This window comes from Gadus morhua, chromosome 17 (assembly GCF_902167405.1).
Source record: "Gadus morhua chromosome 17, gadMor3.0, whole genome shotgun sequence".
Taxonomy (NCBI): Eukaryota; Metazoa; Chordata; class Actinopteri; order Gadiformes; family Gadidae; genus Gadus; species Gadus morhua.
In genome coordinates this window covers 18,798,313-18,821,465 of record NC_044064.1, presented here as the reverse complement: position 1 = coordinate 18,821,465, position 23,153 = coordinate 18,798,313, and the positions used below count along the sequence as shown (strand labels likewise).

The following is a 23,153-nucleotide window of genomic DNA, read 5'->3' as shown; positions in this document are numbered from 1 at the left end:
TTACAACGTTATCATCTTAACTTTTATTAATTACATCACTTCTGCTTAAAAAAATTGCACGGTTTCCCATTCTCTGTGACATCATTTAAAAATCTACAAACATAGAAGCAATCCCTTTGTCAAAAACCTGAGGAATATATATACTTCATACCTCAAACCTAAACCCCCACCATGAACACAAACAGCTTTTGAGACACAGTATACCAATAGTTTAGTTTCAAATAACCACCAGTAATGAAAAACTTCGCAAAAATCGAACGCCAACCAACAGCAAGGACCAACCAACAGCAAGAGTTGGTATATCTTAGAGTCACTCTGGGTAGATCACAACAAACAATTATAACGTATTAAAGAGATACACCACAATGCAGCATTCAGCACAACTGGCTCCAAATTAGTTTGTTCTCTAAAAAACATGATTATTTGGCCTCAGCATCTGGACCGAATAAGCATAATGAGAGTGGATATGGGGGACTTGGGACTTGTGGGGAGTGTGAGCGTGTGCGTGTTATCCTTTTACAAGCCACCTGACCAACATATTGTCAAAGCACTTACAGTTGATCACTTAACTTGATGACCACCGACTCTAACCAGCTCAACACAACGATGGTTGCATACTAGTGACCAGGTTAGGACAACAACAGTTGGATTGATGCTCCAGTCACCATCCACCACACCAGTAGTCACAAATTACCACATTCAGAGTTTGACAACCCAACAACACTTTGTGTTCTTTATTTTTGCTGTTAATTTCATCGTGTGTAAATAAACTAACATGAACACCCTCTAACTCCAGCCGTCTCCAGAGGTTGAAAATAGTTTCTCTTTAGAAATGTCAGCTTTAAAAATGAATGCGCTGAAGACAGCAAACTGTGGTGTTTAGTTTTTTAACTGGAGAGGCCAGAAGAGGCCAATGTATAAAAATGTTTACTAAAACGACATTCAGAACTGATAACGCTCAACTATCCATTAGAAATACAATATAATTATCCTGCAACGTTATCCACAGTGAACCACATATTTTCCCATAATGTATCCAGGATTTCGTACAATTTCCAGAATTCTGGAGAAACGCATTTTCGGCAAGTTGAAATTTACAGCAATAATTATTTTGTGTAAAAAAAAGAATCACATTATATGACGTTCCTTTTTCTGGTACTTTGATAAAACAGCCATGGAGTTGTAGGACTACACTATCTGAATGTGAGCCTTTAAGTAATTTCCTTTAAGCATTTGCTGGTGAGTTCTCTCAGACAGGACTTCATAATAATGAAAAGAGAAAGAGTGACATGGAATCTGCCATGGTTAGAACTTTATAGCTTTCTGAATAAATAAAAAAAACATAACCACTGTTCAATAAAAATATATCCAATAACAATAATCTGGTCATAAGAAAATAATAGACTAGAAAATTCATCTTGGCAACCAATTGCTTTCATATAAAAAGGATATGCTACAGAATAACAAAACATGAGTCAGGTTTAAGAATCAAATAAGTGGGACATGTTATCGTGAACTACGTTTCTTATGTGTATTACTTATAGTTAACACTCAGATAAAGGAACATAATACTAGGGCTTTTACTCAGGTCATGGTAGTCCAGCCCTGTGGTAATTCTGTGTGGCCTCTAAAAAGCATAAACAAAAATATGCCATCGAATAAAAATGGCAGTTTCTACGATTAATTGGGATCTAACCTTTGAGTAATTTCAAACCTGCTGGTTTGAAATTACTCAAAAAGTGGATTATAAATGTTATTGTTTAATACAACTTATTTACTTCATCTAAACTTAAAAAGAGTAATCAACGGCACAGATTGAAGCTCAAGGGTTCCAGAAAAAGGTTTAATATAAAGTGGTTTGACGTGTGGTTTGTCAGTAACCATTGGCCAACAGCATTGGAACACCACTCAGAAGTGCACCACAGAGTATCATTTCAAAGTAAAGGTCCCTTAAGCTTTTCTTGTGCAACTATGACATGGTCACAGTGAACACAATATAAAAAATCCCATCTATATATGTAACAAAACCTGTAAAACAAAACCACACATGTCAACTTCTACTAAATAGTACGACAAAGTTATTCTGGTAGAAAAGCCACATTTGGAATGAGGCAGGTTTCGTGAATCTCAAAGCACTCGCGCACACACAAACACACAGACACTTTATCCATGCCAGAGTCTCGATTTGTTCGCCAGAACTATCCACTGAACCGAGTTCTGCTCCAGAACTGTAATCTGAACAGAGATTTTTTTCCCCAGAACTTCACATTCAGGCAGCAACTCTCACGCTCAGGTACAGCGTTCTTCCGACAGCCACAAAGGAGGGTACTGTCGCTCAACCATTAGCCCACGTTGACATCTTATCTTTACTGCGAGGACGTGGCCTCAGTACTCCAGCAGTTCCCCTCTCAGAGAGGGGGGGGCTGTATCTCCACCAGGAGGAGATGGAGTGCACTGGTTGACATGCTGTCTCTATACTGGGAGCCCATGTTCCCAGTAAGGACCTCTGGGGAATGGAAGGCAGGCTGTGGACTGAATGCAGCACTTGGATGGAGGAGTGGGGAAGCGGGAAGGCACTGTAGTTGCTATGACGGTTAGCGTGACGAGGGCAGACGTGCCAGCGGGGAGTGCCGGCGTGACGCGGCACCAGGCAGGAAACCAATCAGCGTCTTCAGGACTTCGGACGATAGCCCATCCGACTTCCTGTACTGATGAAGACACACCTCCCATAGACCTGCTTGTGTAATTACACGTCAGCTGAAGGGGATGGATGGATCCAGAGGAAGAGCCAGCCGTGGTGGCAGGCGCCCTCCCAGCACTGAGGGACATCTACAGAGCAACGCAGCAGAGTGAGGGGGAACAGTCTTAACCAGGAGTGGATGGGACGGATAAAGTTCATCTGCCACCAGCTTGAGTCCTGAAGGAAGAGAGAGCCGAGATGCCATTAGGCCCTAGCTACCAGTACAACAGAGTCCTGCCTCTAGCTACCAGTACAACAGAGTCCTGCCTCTAGCTACCAGTACAACAGAGTCCTGCCTCTACCTACCAGTACAACAGAGTCCTGCCTCTACCTACCAGTACAACAGAGTCCAGGCCCTAGCTACCAGTACAACAGAGTCCAGGCTCTAGCTACCAGTACAACAGAGTCCTGCCTCTAGCTACCAGTACAACAGAGTCCAGGCCCTAGCTACCAGTACAACAGAGTCCAGGCCCTAGCTACCAGTACAACAGAGTCCAGGCTCTAGTTACCAGTACAACAGAGTCCTGCCTCTAGCTACCAGTACAACAGAGTCCAGGCCCTAGCTACCAGTACAAATGGGTCCAGGCCCTAGCTACCAGTACAACAGAGTCCTGCCTCTAGCTACCAGTACAACAGAGTCCTGCCTCCTACCAGTACAACAGAGTCCAGGCCCCAGCTACCGCCTATGAAGGAGAACACTCACCAACAGACCGGTTTGTAGAGACCTGCCCGGGCGCAGCCTTGGTGTCAGGGCTGCTCCGCCCGTATCAAACCATCAGACCGAGGGAGAGGGTGGAGTCAACAGAGCTCCCTCTGCTTTATTCAACTCCACGACGATACAGGAGATGTTTGATAAATATACTTGGCCTCCAGACAACTACAGTATGGTCTCAAGAACCCTTAGTGTAAGAGCTGCGCCGTCTGTTCAGATTGAATGGACGGACAGAAACGCCAACGCAGCACTAATGTCGTAGACCACCAGACTCAACATCCCCCACTATAAACTAAATCAATAAACTAAAACACAAAAAAAAGCCACAAAACACCAGCGACGTTAGCAGTGCCACCCTGTAGTCTGCTCCTCACACGTACACGTATGTACTTGTTAATGGCCCCGATACCATTTGTCAACCTAGAGCCCACCTAAACATACACAGAGTAAGGCAAAGGGTCTAGATCCATCAGGGCTTCAGTACTGGTCCCCATCACTCCCAGGTCGTTCTCCCAGCATGTTGGTAATCATTGGTTACCATGGCAGCTCCTGGTACTGAACTGGGAGCTTCCTAAACCATGTACGAGCAATAGCTCTGCTCCCATGGCAACCAGATAACCCCTCCTTCCTGTGGGGGCGTCTAATTGGATGTTTGCTCCATGATGGGTTTTATTTAGGCATCCAGTCGGGTTGGGATGAGTTGAAGTGAAATTATTGAGATGATCCAGTTAGTGTTCTGCAAGGTTGAGATAAGGTCGTCAAGGGAACGTATTCCAGGTAGTTCACTGACCAGGCCCACTAGGCAGTGAGACAGTTAGTGGCCTCACTGAGGCAGTGAGACAGGTAGTGGCCTCACTGAGGCAGTGAGACAGGTAGTGGCCTCACTGAGGCAGTGAGACAGGTAGTGGCCTCACTGAGGCAGTGAGACAGGTAGTGGCCTCACTGAGGCAGTGAGAGAGTCTGTGTGTTTGGAGTGAGGGACCGATACCGTCTGACTGCCGTCAGAGGAGACAGGATACGGCCAGCGGGACCAGCGCTGCGGACAGGAAGTAGGTCAATCTGTAGAGATGGAGCGGAGAGAAGGTCACCATGGCAACGCAGAGGGGCAGGGGGAGGTGGCAAACCACGCGGAGGAGTTTGCTGGAACAAAAGATTGGGACCAATCAAAAAACAGTGGCCAACTTTCTGTTTCCAAAAATAGTACCAAAGCAATCCCCAGATAATTGCCAACTACATCAAGAACAAGCTTACAGACATAGCCATCTTTACTCTAGTTACGTAGTTATCTCTCTGCAATTAGACAGCGATATGGTCGGGGGACTAGACTTTAATCAACTCAGTTTACTATTAAGAGAGAGCAAGAGAAATAATGAATAATGATACAACAAATAAACATATCAGCTGCAGTGAATGAGCTGGACGACTGCAGCCAGCAGAGAGAGAGAGAGAGAGAGAGAGAGCGAGAGCGAGAGCGAGAGAGGTCTCTACCTGTGGCTCAGTGCATGACAGCTGCAGTCGATGAGCAGGACCATGGCAGCGAGCAGAGGCAGAGTGTGCGGCCAGAGTGAGTCTGGGTCCAGCCGGGGAGAGTACCTGTCATAGACAGAGAGGAGTGGTAACCTAGCAACAGGTCTGTTTATAGAGAGAGAGGACTGGTAACCTAGCAACAGGTCTGTTCATATAGAGAGAGGACTGTTACCTAGCAACCGGTCTGTTAATAGAGAGAGGACTGGTAACCTAGCAACAGGTCTGTTCATATAGAGAGAGGACTAGTAACCTTGGAACAGGTCTGTTCATAGAGAGAAAGGACTGGTAACCTAGCAACAAGTCTGTTCATAGAGAGAAAGGACTGGTAACCTAGCAACAAGTCTGTTCATATAGAGCGAGGACTAGTAACCTAGCAACAGGTCTGTTCATAGAGAGAAAGGACTGGTAACCTAGCAACAAGTCTGTTCATAGAGAGAAAGGACTGGTAACCTAGTAACTAGTCTGTTCATAGAGAGAAAGGACTGGTAACCTAGCAACTAGTCTGTTCATATATGGCGAGAGGACTGGTAACCTAGCAATTGTTGCTATAAAATTACGTTGTTTCGGCTATAAAATTAAAGATGGCGTAGTTGATGAATTCAGTTTGAAACAGGGCAGTATTAGTTAGTAGTAAGATGGCTTTTGAGAGCATCATGGTGTGGTTAAGATCAAGGCAAGGATTTTAGGGACAACAACAACATTATAATTATGCAGAGCATCATTAGAAAGGGTCAACAACAACAGCAGCAGCCGGCGGCCTCTAGTACCTCAGGTTGCGGGCCCAGTGGAGCAGCGAGGGCGCGCTGAGCATGATGGCTAATGTGAAGAGGGCAGACAGGGAGAGGTGGAGCTGGAGGTCGCTCTTCACCTGGTGCAGGAGGCCCTCCGACAGCAGCGCCCCCCCGCCGTTCCTCTGTCTGTAGACCCCCGGGGGGGCCGCCCCCGTCCCCGCACCGTTGTCCTCCCCCCCGTTGTTCTTCTCTGGCGCCTGCGGGCGGCAGCGTTGGACATTCAGTGAGTTTTTTTTAAAGAAAACCACCATATTTTTGCGTTGCTTTATGATAGAGGGAGATAGACGTGAAGGTATGGGAGACGCAGGGGAGGACATGCAGGGGAGGACCACGGGCAGGGAGCGGAACCCAGCCTGCTGCCATCAGGACCAAGCCTCAACGGCCCCATGACGTGCCCTCGGGTGTAGTCCACCGGGGGGGCTGGCACTATCCAGCACACGTCTGGGTGGACACGCCCACTTGTGATGTCACGGGGGGGCAGCTAATCACAACACACCTGGTGGCATGTCATGGGACCTTTAATGGTACGCGCTCTACTCAATATTAAACGGTAAACATAGCAAGGGCCTCACCAGGGCAGAGGCTTCACTGCCTGCGTGATACATGCCCCCATGCCCCCCCCCCCCCACCTGCCCATTACTATTCTGTGTGTTGATATCCTGTGAGTTCATAACAGCTCTCGTTGATCTCACCAGATTCAGCATGTGACTCAGAGAGCGTTCAGCCATCTGTAGACGGACGACCTGGACACACGGGGAGACATCATTACACAGTGACACACACACACACACAAGTCAGTCTGCAGAGTTCTGTCCTCCCACTCACCCTGTAGAGGTGAATCAGGAAGGCACTGAAGATTGCAACGGCCCCACAGGAAGTCCCGCCCACTATGCTGAGGACCAGGAGGAGGAGGGCCTGCCTCCGCCGGCCCAGAGTCCCACAGTCCGGGGCCACCGACGGTCTGGGAGACCCAGGGAGCATACATTAGATGGGTCAGATTCCAGCGGTTACAAGTGTATTCCTCAAACAAGACAGTTCAAAGGCGTTCATGAATTCAATTTCCTAAATCAGATTTTAATTTGCAAGAATGTCCAGAATGTACCGTACCCCTTCGTTTTAACATCAAGCTATGATTCCAGTTCCCTTGACAACCTCTCCAGTATGACTCATATTACTGAGCATGTGTTTTGAGGCGTCAGGGTAGCTCACTTCACATTTGAAAAAAAAAAAAAAAAAAAGTTTTTTTTTTTTTTTTTAATCAAATAATTGCGTTAATCGCGCGATAAAAAAATTAACGCCGTTAAATTTGGTTTGCGTTAACGCCGTTAATAACGCGTTTAACTGACAGCTCTAATTATAATCCCATGCAGAAAACATAAAGAAATATGAGCAAAGAGGCCTCCCAGTGTGACCCCCCCCACCTGGTCAGAGGAGCCGCGGCCAGGGAGAGGAGGGCCAGGGAGAGACGCAGCAGGGCGCTGCCCCAGAACGCCAGCGTGGCCCCCAGGAGGTACAGCAGGGGCCCGAGGAGGTGGGGCCACTCGTCCACGGGCCCCCCCTCCAGGGTGGAGTGGTCGGGGGCGGTGGGGGGCAGGGCGTCCATGGCGGGGAGGCCCAGCGCCGACCAGGCCTCCTGGAACTGGCTGCACCTACGGAGGGGGAGGGGGGAGGTTACAACCATGAGCAGAACCAGAGAACCAGGACCAGAGACCCCCAGATGGACTGGAGCAGAACCAGGACCAGAGACCCCCAGATGGACTGGAGCAGAACCAGAGAACCAGGACCAGAGACCCCCAGATGGTAGGGTCCCGGATTAGGGGGCAATAAGGAAACACAGCAACCTTAAAGATCCCATATCATGCTTTTCTACAATTGCATTTGGGGTACTACAAGAATAGGGTTCGATGCGTGCATGTTAGAAATACCCCTTATTATTCACACACTGTTCATTTATGCAAAACCATTTTCAGCGTCTTTCAAAAGCGGATTTGTATCATGTTGCTGAAAGGCCCCCCTCCCGAGGGGCCCAGTCTGATGTTATTGGTCAGCAGCACGCCCCCTCTGTTGTGATTGGCCTGCGCGTGCGTCGGCAAGTTCAAGTAGTGAACATTGCGGGTAGACAGGAGGCGGGACTTCTGCACCTCAGCACCGCCCAAAGTTTGAGCACCAACAAGCTGTTTCACGCACTTATTGAGGGGTGTTCTCGGTGGGCTCCAATACCCCCCCTGGTGAAACTCAGATTTTTTCAAGTTGAGCAGACATAAAACATGTATTCATACGTCATATAACAGACTGAAGCAAAGGGAATAGTCGAAAAAGCACCACCCCTTTAAGAAGGATTCATCATTGCAGTGTTTGAAATGTGCCATTTTGTGACATCCTTGTTTGTCATGTTGAACTGTGGTTAGCAGTACAGTGTGTATCTTTGGTTAAATTTGAGGAAGTATTAAGAGGAAGATTCCCACACGCGCGTGTGTGTGTGTGCTCGGTTGAGGTCCCCTCAGCGGCCGACGGAGGGCTAACCGGCATCACGTGTGCGTGTTTCATTTGTGTGTGTGCACACACACACACACACACACACACACACACACACACACACACACACACACACACACACACACACACACACACACACACACACACACACACACACACACACACACACACACACACAATGAGATTAGCAAATAATAAACTAAATCCATTCCATCATGATGGAAAGGAAGGAAAGGGGTTGCCGTCATGATTCTTTTCTATTGCTCACAGACAGGTGACGCCACACCTCCCTGCACAGGGCAGTCAGGGTGAGGCGTCTCGCTCAGGGACACCTGTGGTCCATATGTGGCAGTCGAATGAATAGTGAAGAATAGTGTGAACGTCCATCATCATCATCATCATCGCCGGGGGGAAGGCTGTGCGGTTGTAGGGCAGTAGGGTCGCGGCTGTGTGATAGACTCGTACCCCAGCAGCAGGTGCAGGAGGTAGACGGGGAGGCCCACTTTGTGAGGCTGCAGGCCCCAGCCCACGGCCTGGCTGGCCTCCAGAGGCTTCCCGGTCCTGGCGATGGACCACAGCTGCCCCCCGCAGGCCAGCAGGAGCGTTACGGCCATGTACACGGGCAGCTGGGGCCCGCAGAACCGCAGGACCTGGAGGGGCAGAGCACAGGGAGGCTGGAGGAGTCCTCAAACAGAACGAGCTAACAGCGCTCAAATCACTGTGTGTTGGAACGCAGCCACGACTTAATGCCCAGACAAGTCCTTCACAATGAAACGACGGCTTTAGGAATCAAATACCCACCAGTTGGCAGGTATACACATATGACACAATCACCTATTGTTAAAATTGTTTCCCTGATTGGGAAAAAAGCATCTTGATATTTGGAGTACAAAATACAGCTAATACAAACACTGATTCATCACTTCATTAGTATTTTTTCAACATAACGTCCTAAGAAACGTCCATTTCTCTAAACCCCTGCCACACCTCTCAGTGATGGCTCATGGGAAATGCAGACTTTTATCTGAAAACCTCTTGATACAGGACTGTATCTTACCTGTCCCATAACCCTCGGGAAAGAGGTCCTCACCAGCACCTACAGAGATAATAAGAAAACACTGATCAGTTAAACTGATGTTGTTGCATCCCAACAACTTAAAGGGCGGATATCATACCACCAGATGTGAGTGTTATTAGCCGTTACAAGCCGTTTGAAAATCGACCTTTTCCTGTGTTTCTGTGACATCACAAGTGGGCGTGTCCACCGAGATGTACTATGGATGGATCAGCAACGTTTGCTTCAGTCCACTGGGTAGGCCGGTGGACTGATCCATTCAGCATATATCTAGGTGGACACGCCCACTTGTGATTTAAACAAGACTGCTAAGTCTGTGTGAATCTCAAAACAGACAAACAAGAGCATATGATTCACTGGGGTTTGCATTTAATTAAAAATATTTTTAATGGTAAACATTGGTCACTTGTCAGCTTCATCAGCTTATTCCATTTCAAAGAAAATAATCTATGTTCCTCTTTCAAGCATGAATAAAGACACCAAGTCCCTCCGTCAACTGTGAGATCAAAATTCTTGCATAAAATAAATATTTAAAATAAAATAAGTAACTTATTAAAATAAATATTAAATAAATAGATAAATAAGACACTAAGTCCCGTCTGCTGCTCGCGCCCCCCCCCCCCCCCCCCCCTCATAGTGAGTCTCATAGTATTAAAACATGTTGTACTTGTTGATTAGCTCACGTTGTTATGGCAATGAATACGCCCTCAGCTGATAAAATAATGCCAGCGTTTTTTTTCAACTGAAAATTAGCACCCATGTCAACTTTTTCTGCTCCTTGCACCTTATCATGCTACGCAGCATTACAAACCTACAAACCCCAGCCGACAAAAACATGAAGCAATTCAAGAAGAGGCATAGATAGAATCGCCTTGTGGTCAACTGTCATTTAAAAGTCATCTGACAGATTATGTCAAGGTTTTAAAATGATTTTTATTATTATTAGCTGGTCATGTTATAACACAGCTGGAAATCGTGGATTAGACTAGCAAGCCTTTTTGACAGACAAAACAGCAGAAAATATGTTAAGTGTGCTCGTGCTGCCTTTTTGGTTTTGTCAAACAGGAGACGCCCACCCACCAATCAGAGGTTAGAGATTCCTGCAGGAGGGTTGCACTCGATTTCACTAGCCCATTTGTGCCTGTTCATTACAGCATCTATTCTCTCATTGCTTTTGTAAAAAAGGTAGAATATTAGATTTGAGGACGAAATGATAGGGTGGGCTAAGGCAAGTTTTGGGTGGGCTTGAGCCCACCCAAAAAAGGTCTTGCTTCGCCACTGATGTCCCCTGATGTTTAATATACTGAATCCCATTCCCATAACCTAGTCCTAGTGGCTGGTATTGATGGGAGCTGAGCCTTACCTTGTACTGGCAGTTTGGGGCGGTGTGCAGCTGAAGCAGAGCTGAGGAGGTGTTGCCCGGGCGACTGGTGTGGAGCATCCCCGAGATCTCAGTCACAGAAGGAACACTGGTGGAGGGAACGTAATCAGACACTACCTTAGGAGGGCCATCATAGTGGGCTGGTTTATGAGGCCCATCATAGTGGGCTGGTTTATCAGGCCCATCATAGTGGGCTGGTTTATGAGACCCATCATAGTGGGCTGGTTTATGAGGCCCATCATAGTGGGCTGGTTTATGAGGGCCATCATAGTGGGCCAACGTATGAGACCCATCATAGTGGGCTGGTTTATGAGGCCCATCATAATGGGCTGGTTTATCAGGCCCATCATAATGGGCTGGTTTATCAGGCACATCATAATGGGCTGGTTTATGAGGCCCATCATAGTGGGCCAACGTATGAGACCCATCATTGTGGGCTGGTTTATGAGGCCCATCATAGTGGGCTGGATTATGAGGCCCATCACAGTGGGCTGGTTTATGAGGGCTATCATAGTGGGCTGGTTTATGAGGCCCATCACAGTGGGTTGGTTTATGAGGGCTATCATAGTGGGCTGGTTTATGAGGCCCATCACAGTGGGCTGGTTTATGAGGGCTATCATAATGCAGCCGTATAAGGGCCATGATCGTGGGCTGGCTCACGAGGGCCCGGTTTTGTCCACTAGAACCTGTACATAAATGGTACACTCTTTTTTAAGAACACACACACACACACACACACACACACACACACACACACACACACACACACACACACACACACACACACACACACACACACACACACACACACACACACACACACACACACACACACTTGCCTGGCAGTGGTTAAGAAGTCCTCTCTGAACCATGGCACCTTCATCCGGTACACGTTGGCCATTCTATCTGCAGAGCAACGTAATAAAATCCACATTCGCACCCGAGATTTATCTATACTTGTACCCATGTTAACATTCACAAGATCCAAAGCTCCAACCATCTTACCCTTTTGTACTTTGCAGTGGCTTGTGACCGTAATTCTGAAAGACTGGTAGACCTACGACACAAAGAGAGAAGTCAAACTGTGAAGTCCCAGGTGGGGAATGCTCTGCGTGTCCCGAGCGTCCCACACCTGGTGGAAGTGCTCCAGCTCCACGGTGTGCAGGAGTCCCGAGGAGTTCACCGTCACGTCACTGGAGGTCAACCCTGGACGAGCACACGTTCGTAAACACTTTAGTTCAAGGGTTAAACACAGCAACTTAAGGAGCTCTAGGTACGATTTAAGACTTATTATTATTCATCCACCGTTTCTGCTCTCTCTCTTTACAACTCTCCAAACCGTTCCTCCTGCAGCGTAACCAGAACAATAACCCTGAGTGACGTACCGAAGGAGAGGACGTGCGGCACGGAGACGGACACGGTCTGGGCCTCCTGTCTCTGCCACTCGCACTCCACCGTGAACTGGAAGACAAACACACAACCCAACGGCCACGTCAACGCTTACTGAAACAAAACTCACGTTGGACTGCTGTCCCATCGCTGAGATGAACCGTCTCAACTCCAGCCATACTGAATGTGTACTTGTGTTCCCAAGGCTACGCACCACACACATATTGTCAGAACTCACAGCACTTGGCTGCCGTTAGCGTCCTCACCTGCTTGCCATTGAGGTTTGAGGCGGCGACCACCAGGTGAGAGACAGAAGACAGGTCGCTGAGGCTCAGGACGAGCACCTGTGTGGGCCAATCAGGACACAGCACGGTCAGACAGGAAGGTAATATGATATGATAGACTCAGATAGATCTGTGTCAACTTGTATCAGCACACCATGCCGTTGAGTGATGCCAAGTAGCTTCAGTTGTGCTAACTATCAACCAGCATAAGGAGGAAATGACCTTATATGGAGGTAGGAGTTCTGTTCCACGGGACAGGTCCACCGCACGAACACTGTTCAGAGAGACAGAGAAAATAACATTATTTAAAAATAATATATTAATCAACTTAGTTAAATGATTGGATTGACCCCACAATGCACCACAAAACCAAGTAAATAAAATATTGCTCCGTGTGTCCATGACATTCAAGCTGCAGCTAAAACTGGATCGGTGAAATGAGGAACATAATGTCATGATGACAATGTCCACAACAGTCCTGATCTGACAGGCTCATCTGGTTTTATATGCTAGAGTCATCATGAGTCAGTAAACAGAGTCCTCTTACCACATGGAGCCAGTCTTCTGGACACATCCATACACCCAGCTGGACATCTCCTACACAGCCACGCATGCACACACACACACAAGGCACACACTATATCAACTAACCACGTTTCACATCATCAACAATGGCATATCCCTTGCAGTTAAGGGCACGTAAAACGACCTTGATTACCTTATCCTACAAATTGAGGCATGAACTGTATATTTCATGCCTGTATATAGTGTTTGTGTATGTCTATGTGTTTGCATATGCATGTGTGTGTGTTTAGGTATGCGTATATATGTGTATATGCATCACCCATCTTGATGTTGGTTCTGTTTGTCTTGTTTTTGTCCCTATTTTTAACTATAAGCGTCTACTTATGCATTAGCACTTTGTATTTATTGTATTTATTGCATTGTTATTTTATCCTGTGTCCTTCCACTGCTGCTGGGCTGTTCTGCAACAAAAAAAATTCTCCGACGGGGGATTACTAAAGTTGTATCTTATCTTATCTTATTTAACCTCATCACAGGCCACACCGAACCAGTCCCAATGAAAGAGCCTCACCATGTTGTTGCTGCGACAGTAGAAGTGGCTGTAAGCCTTCCTGCGACTGGACAGGGCAAACAGGAAGTACTTTGCCTGACCTTCCTGTTGGCGTCACATCCCCACCGGAGACAAATCAAACAAACACGTCTTCATTATGAATCCAAACATCTGGTAGTGTGCTGTTTGAAACAAACCTTGCATCCACAATGCATAGAACAAACTTACAAATTAGATTCACAAAACGTAGATTCATGAAAACAACAAATAATAGTCAAAGGGGTTTGGGTTTAGTAGCACTTTTAAGAGGATACATTTCATGCTAAAACCAACCCTTTTCTACAGCTGAATAGATAATATACCCGTTCCCGGGTCGACTCTACCTTGGGGGCGCTGTACGCCAGACGCAGTGCATTCACTTCATTCCACGCCTCAGGAGAATCTGCAGTAGGTAAACTAATTAAATGACAGACTGTAGATTTGCCTTTGAATTCAATTCCCATTAAGAATGTGACGGGTTTTCTGTTTGCCTTGAAATGAAAATAACTGCATTCCTGCCCCTCTTCTCCCCCCTCCCCCTGGAGGGGGGGGGGGGGGGGGGTACCGTGTGTGAAGTGTGTACCTGGCAGGGGGAGGGGGGCCTCCGGGGTCTCATCCAGCATCCTGACGGGGTGTCTGATGAAGTGGTGGTGCAGCACCTCCATCCTCCTCACCACACTGTCTGTGAACTGAGCACCGCACACCCATTGGTCAGCTGCTCCATGGGAGGAGCTTAGAGATCAAGGAGGGTATAGGGGCAACCCAGTCTCACGGAAATACGTGACATGTCATTTAAACTATTAATTCGTGATCTGGGACACTTAATTTGAATTTTTTCGTGCCAAAAGCACACATTTCTAACAATATGACAGCTTTTGGCCACCCGTTTCTACTTTCACCTTTGATTCTGGGAAATTGTGACAATTCACGTATATATTAAATGCAGGTGCACTACTCTGTAGGCAAACCTCGAAGGATAAAAAGGTATCTGCTTCATCTCTACTTTTTCGAATGAGTTTGAAATTTGTGCTTTTGGCACGAAAAAATTGAAATTACGTGTCCCAGATCACGAATGAATAGACTAAATGACGTGACGTGACAGTGTCACATATTTCCGTGAGACTGGGTTGATAGTGGAGTAGGAGGATAGGGTGGCAGTCAGGGGGTCTCACTCCCAGCTGAAGGTTCAGGGGTTGAGCCATTCATCCACCCCAGTCTACCTGTAGGGCAGATCCTCTCCCCCCGACCTGCTCATTGACACCTTTCGTCTAAAATGCAAGTGCATTTTAGATGAAAGGTGTCAAATAGTACATGGTACTAATTAAAGCGTTTTAGGTGAATAGTACAAACCCGAGCTGGTGTTGGACGGTTTTTTGTCTTGTTATTTCAATAATAACAATAATTCAGTCAGAGGCCCTTTGGCAGTAAATTTATCCAATTGCACTGCGATACTGAAAGCATTTACAACAATTCAGTTAGGGCAATCTAATCTCAATCCATAGATGTCTGCATATAAACCTCACAAAGACTTGAATGCAGAATCTGTAAGCTACGGGACAGGATTTTAATATCGGAAGCATTCGGTTCTGGTTTGAGTTCCATCAACCAACAAGACTTGAGCAGACTGTGGTTACATGGTAAGGGCAGCTAAACAAACTTGTGCGGAGCAACAATCACCGAACCTATTGGCTACCGTCCGATGATGATTTAGCGTTTTATTAGTTTGATATCAGTTTAAAGAGACTAGCCGAAATTTTGTAGTCGTCCAAAATACGGAAAACAATAACGAATGAGAGAAAGCCTAGACCCGATAAATCCATTATCGGTCTTCACCAGAACCCCAGAACTATGGTCCGTTACCCCCTGGGTAAATCATGGGGGAATGTTCCCTGAGATTTGGGGCAGTAAGACATAGCTGAGCGTGACTGCAGGTATCAACAGGGAGGTAGGTAAGGAGGAGGGTACTCCTGACCCATGACCCCGCTCCTCATCCTCACCTGGTTGGTCTCGGGGTCGATGAGGTCAAAGAACGCTCGCACTGTGGCCAGGACCAGCTCTTTGCACCTGAACACAGAGCACAGAGAGCGCCTCTGTCAGACACACCAGAAGGAGAGACGGCGTGGTGGGAAGAAGAAGAGCCGTCTTACCAGACGATGGACAGGTGGTCGGTGGACACCCAGGTCCTGGGAACCGCAGTCGCCTGGGGGGGGCACAGAGGAAAAGGTTGCAGATTGGGGAAGAAAGCACGTTTTCTCCCACACTGAGCTCTGCTGGTTTCATTGATTAATTGTAACCGTTAACATCAAACACAGAATAAGAACTTTTAATTCTGAATTGTGGGATTCTGGGATTGCTGCCTCTGCAAAGAGATTTTACTTTTGAGAGCTTGAATTTCAACCTGCATTACAAATGCACCTATTGGCCTCAGATCCTCACCCTAAATCAACACAAAGCTCACCAAGCATCTACTGAAACACATAGCTTAACCATCTGTTAATTAACTTAACCAACAATCTGGTGGACAAACAGAGGGCGGTTCAGATTGATAACCGGAGTCGTACCACCAGAGACAGCTTGTTGGGGTCTCCCGGGGAGCAGGGCAGGGTCGTCAGGCCGGAGCGCACCTGGTAGTCACGGTAACCCCCCCCCACCGACAGCACGGTGACGTTGGCCAGGCTGTCCGCGTGCCTCACCCACCTCTCCCGCACCGCAGAGTAGAAGCCTAAACAAAATAGACACCAATAGAAACAGGGACATACACAATACTAGAGTGAAATGTATTATCTAATATGGGTTGGATTTGAGTTTATGAGGACCATAGTTAGGATGGTCGCACACAAAATAAGTGATCTGGGGTTAGTAGTAGTAAAAAAAAAAGAGTTCTTCAAAGAATGAGTTGGTCTAAACACAACGTTGGGAGGTTCCCTGTTCCACTGTAAGCATCCCTAAGGAGAAGGTGCAGCCCTCCCTCCCTCCACCACCACCATAGCCCCTCCATATGTCCACCCACCCATCTGCATTCCTGCTCTCTACACCTGCCTGCGCACCCATCTGTCTGTCTGCATACCAACCTAGCGGCCTGTCAATCAGGCAGGCTACTGTGGCCCGTGTGAGCATGTGACAGACAGACTGTCGGACAGACAGACAGAACGATAGACACTGAAATCCTCCCCGAGGGGGATTAAGGATACTACAGAAATAATGCAACAAAAAACACAATGGTTATTCGAATAATAGGTGACGTTATGCGACAATAGGATAAGTGACACCTAAATATAACATGTTAAATAAAGAAAAAAACAAAAAAAAAACGAATTGCATTTAAGGATTTACATTTGAGCGCAATTAACGGACCTAGGTAATTGTTAAAGGTAAAAAAAAAACATGACATTGCAAAGAACCTTGCAAAGTCTTTTAAAGTGCAGTCCTAAAGTGCGCGTGGTATCAGGTGGTTACAGCGGTGGACCCCCTACCCAGCAGATGTGTGTCCAGGGCCAGCACTGGGGCCAGGTGGGGGGAGGCCTGGGTGAGGATGAGGCTGACCAGCGGGGGGCTGAAGCGGGGCAGGGTGAAGAGCGCGCGGGCCACCACTCCGCCCATGGAGTGGCCCACCAGGACCACCGAGCGCGGCGGCCGCTCCTGGCCCTGGGGAGACGGGAGCAGGGCGTTATAAGGCAGGGCTTACCTCCAGCCAGGGATTCATTGGTGGAAGTACAGACAAAGTACCTGGTGGATAATACAGTTGAGAAACATGCATGCATTTAACTAAAATGAAACGTATTCAATCCATTTATACATGTCTATGGTCCTGTTTGACGTCTCGTGCTGCCAGTCTATGTGTTGGTTTGTGTTAGCAAAATGTATGCCATTTCCTTGTATGTATGTATGTATGTATGTATGTATGTATGTATGTATGTATGTATGTATGTATGTATGTATGTATGTATGTATGTATGTATGTATGTATGTATGTATGTATGTATGTATGTATGTATGTATGCATGCATGCATGCATGCACGCACAACAGTGTTGGGGAGGATATTTTTAAAATGTATCCAGTGACAGAATACAGAATACATGCCCAAAAATGTAATATGTAACGTATTCCGTTACATCACTCAATATTGTATTCTGAATACTTGGATTACCTCCACATTGAATTGCATATTATAAGTGTAGGAATGCGGCATCAAATCCTGCTTACTAAACAGGCCTATTGTGGTGTGCTCTTCTGTTCAAATGTGTTAGGCCCAAGTCTCCCTGAAAGTGCACTTTATTATGTAAAGATAATAATATGCTTTATTTGGTTGTCTGTCCAAATATCCAACAGACATTCCGTCTCCTCTTGACTCCATGTTGAGCCATGACTCATTTTCACCCGACGGTCCGATAAATATGCTACTAATCAAACAATATTCCCATAATGCGCGCGGCTGAGCGGGTGCCTGTTACGCCCAAAGAGGCACTTTGTAGAACTGGATTGGACCGAGGTGCGTTCGCTTTCACATCTCAAGCAACCGTACCGGGTTTGTTTGGAAGCAAACCGTGACCAGCTGTTCAGGGAGGTCTCGGTCGGCTGATTTAGTTCACATCAAAGTGAGGCGGTTGCATTCACACCAACGCAAACATACCGAACCAAGGGACCAAACCCGTTTAGTGCGCACTAAATGCTGCTGGTGTGAAAGCACGAATAAACTCGTGAAACAGAAGTATCGTCATGTGATCCATTGATTTCAACAATGTAACTGTATTCTAAATACCCACTATTTAAATTGTAACTAACGGAATACAGTTACTTATCATTTGTATTCGGAATACGTAACGCCGGTACATGTATTTCATTACTCCCCAACACTGAACAACATATTATTTTCGAAAGCAGATCTGTGGGACAGAGAATCCAAGATATCTGGTTGTGTCAGTAGCAGAATAGGACATATACACATGGATCGTATTAAACTTGACATATGAGACTGGATATTTCTAGTACTTGTGTTAAATAATAAATAGTATTACAGCCTAATTGATGTATTTCTATAGTTTAAATCATGGAATTTGATTTTGTCATGAGGCCCAACCGATAATTCTTTGAAATGGACTCAATGAGCAGGCCCATAATTAGTGTTCTGGGCGGCACCCGTCTGTCATGTCCGCACAACTCTGTGAAAAGGCTCCATTGGACTTTGCCTGGAACTTGGTGTTGAATAAAATTGTGAAATAGAATCATGGTTTAATTTTGTACGTCCTCAAAAGGCCTTACGACACTGAAGTTAAAGGGCAGAGATCTCTTCCACATGCCCCCAGAGTGGACCGGTCCATCCGCTATGGGGAGTTTCATGGTGGTTTATAGACCGGTCGACCTGCTCAGGGGTGTTCCACTGTGCTTTACGGACCGGTCCACCTGCTCAGGGGTGCATCGTGGTGGTCTACGGACCGGTCCACCTGCTCAGGGGTGTATGGTGGTGGTTTACGGACCGGTCCACCTGCTCGTGGGTGCATCGTGGTGGTCTACAGGGCTGTCATTGTGTGCTGACCTTGTAGAGGCGCAGCACGGCCTTGATGCACTCGTGCAGGAAGAGGGTCTGCTTGCGCAGGCTGCCCCCGTACAGCGCCACCAGCTCCTCGTTGAAGTCCACGGTGAACACGTTGAGGTGAACCCCCCCATCCAGGCTCTCCGCCTTCCTCAGCGCCACCGAGCCCAGGGAGCGAGCTGCAGCAGGGGACCAGGGGAGGTGTGGGGGTTAGGGTTACTGCTGTTTGTTCTCTCCATACAGTTGAAGGGTGTTGAATACTGAAGAGGTCTTTACCTTATATAGGAGAGTTGACCAGCAACAGACATTCATTTGATTCTATTTTAGCACTGATATCTAATTTCATTATTTACCTTACTTATTTTCATTGAAACTTATTTTTTTACCTTAATCAAAAGGCACTGCTTTTAATATTATTATGCAAGCCTTGGAAAACACTGAGCTGCTTTCAAAGTGTCCTTCCTTAGTCTCCAATGGACCTGATCGCAAACCACTCTCCAAAACATTTAACTTTAAAAGGCCAAAGGTTAGAGAGCTCCTTAAGCTTTGGTTTTTTTCATGGCTTGTAATAAAATAATAAACCGATTCAGATTCATTTGATTCCTCCTTAAAGCCTGTCACAGGGAAGTCTGCCAGAAAGCGAACAGATGACTTCTTAATCATTTGATTCTCACGCCGGCTGCTTACGCTCTAAATCTGCCTGACCCCAGCAGGTTCACAGGAGGAGAGTTAAGACCCAGGTCGACTCTGAACTAAATACGATTTACTGAAGATAGAGAAGAAAGGAGCTTATCTGTAACTGAAATAGTCAAAGGCTGTGAATGGGCCAGAAAAATCTCGCTCTCTTTCTATCTCTCCCTCTCCTATTTTAAACATGCAAGTCCATTAGCAGTTATCATCAATGAATTAAAAGTATACTTTAAAGTTCATATTCATATAGTTTGAGGAGTCCTTGTAAAGCCCTTTAAATTGAACGTTACTATGGTAATAACTCTTGTGATGGTTTTGCTTTTGTCCCTATGCAGTACCTGAGCTCGATATAGACTGGTATCCAAAATACCAGTTTTAACCTTTAACCAACGTTCTAAGTATGAGCCCAAACAATGTGAAAGATAAGAACATAGAAAGATAGGCCTTTCCAAAACCTTTGTATCGGCCAAATGCTCACAGGCGTGCACACACCTCCTAAACAAACACACATACACACACACCAAGTAATAGATATGAATCTATATCACTGTATGCATATATATGCATCACTTCAACCGTTATAATGTTAATTGTTACTTTAATAGTTATTTTATATATGTGGGCTTGTTTTTATTTAGGTAAATGGGTATATTCTGGATGTCAAAGGGAGCCAAACATTTGAAGTGACAAAAGGTGACTGCGGACTAGAATGGCAGCATTCCTTCATGCCTCACCTGAGAAAGGTAGGAGTAGTACTCGCCTTCCTACTTAGTAGGGTCATTTATGACGCTTTAGTTTATAGTTCTAGTAATTCAGATTAAATATAGTCAAAAATTCATACTACTTTAAATAATAATGTATTTCAGATCAAAATACTCTACATTGAAAAAAAACAAATCAGTTAAAAGAGTATTGTTACTCAAAATCATGATCTAAATAAAGAAATATATCAAATGAATTATAGAATAAAAGTGCTTTAAAAAAGAAAGGTGAAAGAGTCCAGTGTTTCTGAGTGGTCGGTACAGGCCCTGACCTAGAAGGCTCTCACCTTGCTTGTAGCTTCCTGCGTTCCCGGGCAGGAAGAGCACAGGGGCCCCGGACAGCTTGAGGGCCCGTGTCTCCTGGGCGTAGAGGCCCTCGCCGTACAGGTAGAGGCCGTAGGCCGGGTACAGCCTGGAGACACGCCGCGGCAAGGTGACCCGCTGGACGGACACACACACACACACACACACACACACACACACACACACACACACACACACACACACACACACACACACACACACACACACACACACACACACACACACACACACACACACACACACACACAAAATAGCAAAAAGGATAAATAGCAATCCAAAAACCAACAATCCCAAAACCATCCTAGTCCCACCTACTCACACCTAACCAAACCACAGGCCAACGTCTCCATACATGACTGAGTTATCAAGCAACATCTTCCAATGTGTATTGTCACATCCCTAATGTTGTTAAAGAGCTGTAGCTCTCTCCCTGATCTGAACCTTAAATAACTCATGCTGTAAACATGGAGGACTATAGAGTTCCTAAGGATCCCTGCTCCTCCTCCTTACAGAGACACTTAAGAAGAATAACATTGTGTTATTGGTGAACTTTTTAAAAAGGTCCATATGTTGGTCTGCCCCTCAACATTTGTCCTACTTCTACACAGATCACATCAATACGCACGCACGCATGCACGCACGCGCACACACCCACACACACACACACACGGTTATGCATTCGCCTGAGAGAATAAATTCTGTTCTGAATTAACAACATTATCTCAGAATTGAGAGAAGTATTAAAAGATAAAAAACATTCTGTTCTCTTTTTCTGAATTAATGAGATACCTCAAAAGCCCAAGAGAAGCTCTCCATTGGATGGACTACATTGGGTGCTGCGCATCAGCCTAATCCTCCAAAAGACACTGAGTACGGGGTCGATATCCCAATGTCTCACACAACCTAAATAAAACTGGATTCAACTTAGCAGGACTGGTTAGCTTCTATGAAATAGAGCTCTTCGGTGAATGAGAGAATCTCTTGGGATGTTGAGGAATCTCGTTATTTCAGAAGACAAAGCAGCTGTTCTACCCCATAAAAACTTTCTCAGAATTCTGAGATAATTAATAATTCAGGGCAACAGAAAAAACAAGAGCAGAATTTATTTTCTTGCATTGCATTACGCTAGCGTATATATGTCTGTGTCTCTGAGGTTTAATTGAAAGGGGGATAAGGGGGCGGCACCATTTCGAGATGACAGCGAGATATGACTCCATAAGTGTGGGTCTGCTGTCATATTTTGAATTCAGTTGTCATTTGTGGAATTAAATCGATGTGTAGTGGGCTATATGCCTAAAAAAATACAATATAATTTGCCTACGTAAACAAACACCATATTATGAAAAACTGCGGTGGGAGCCCAAAATACCCCTGTTGTAGTACTGGGAGGGGGTGTTATCTTCATCATCACTAGATGGAGGGCGGATCAGATGGTCTTCACCCCACGGAGTGCCAGAATACTATCAGGAGACCAACGAGGACCCTGATCCGAGGAGACCAACGAGGACCCTGATCTGAGGAGACCAACCGGGAACCTGATCTGAGGAGACCAACCGGGACCCTGATCTGAGGAGACCAACCGGGAACCTGATCTGAGAGACCAACCTTTAGGACAAACGAGGAAACGATCATCCCTTAAAAGGCCAATTACTAGGGCAGCATGGGGCTCAGGAGGTAGAGGGGGTCGTCTGGTAACCTGAAGGTTGCTGGTTCCATCCCGGCTCCTCCTAGCTGAGTGTAGAGGGTTCCCTGATCGACATGAGCTGGCTGTCGTCTTGCATGGTTGACACCGCCGTCGGTGTGTGAAAGTGTGCATGAAAGCGCTATGAGTGGCCACTGGTTAGAAAAGCGCTATATATAACCCCGTATACCATTTACTCACCCTGTATTCTGGATACTCGTACATGTAGGTCATGCTGCACCGGTTCTCCTCGGACCCCGTCAGCAGCTCGCGAAGCCCCGCGACCAGCAGCACGAGAGCCGCCCCGTAGAACACCGAGAACCTCATCCTTCAACCGGAACACAGGATCGGCGATGTGAGACGCTTCGTTTCCATCGCACTACTCCCGTTTCCGTGGACACCGGCAGCGACAATCACCAACTGTAGCCCTACAGTAGACACGCTCACCACGAGAAACCTCCCACTATGAAAACGTAAGGGGGCGGGCGGATAAGCTGCCCAATGGGCGAAGAACTCTCCAGGACGGCGGACTAATAGAAGAGCGCTATGGGAGGGCATCGATAGACGGCGAGTGACGTCATCATGTATTGAAGAGGGTGGGGCTGGTGATGAATGAGATCCTGTCCCATTTTCTTCATAAAAACAATGCATCTATT

At 46.4% G+C, this 23,153-nt stretch overlaps 1 protein-coding gene across 1 annotated transcript; it reads right to left on the bottom strand.

The window, feature by feature from the left end:
- pgap1 (post-GPI attachment to proteins inositol deacylase 1) lies at positions 1-23,001 on the bottom strand. The gene is made up of 26 exons (XM_030338371.1): positions 22,699-23,001; positions 20,780-20,933; positions 19,045-19,220; positions 16,983-17,154; positions 16,071-16,231; positions 15,657-15,709; positions 15,507-15,573; positions 14,093-14,198; positions 13,854-13,912; positions 13,492-13,575; positions 12,943-12,992; positions 12,618-12,669; positions 12,378-12,455; positions 12,108-12,183; positions 11,855-11,928; positions 11,728-11,779; positions 11,562-11,628; positions 10,705-10,810; positions 9,324-9,362; positions 8,732-8,916; positions 7,192-7,419; positions 6,596-6,731; positions 6,463-6,513; positions 5,747-5,967; positions 4,941-5,045; positions 1-4,592 (listed from the first exon to the last, which is right to left on the bottom strand). Exons 1-26 carry the CDS (start codon positions 22,822-22,824, stop codon positions 4,454-4,456), a joined length of 2,817 nt encoding a protein of 938 aa, XP_030194231.1. The 5' UTR covers positions 22,825-23,001; the 3' UTR covers positions 1-4,453.
- Between the last annotated feature and the right edge of the window lie 152 nt (positions 23,002-23,153).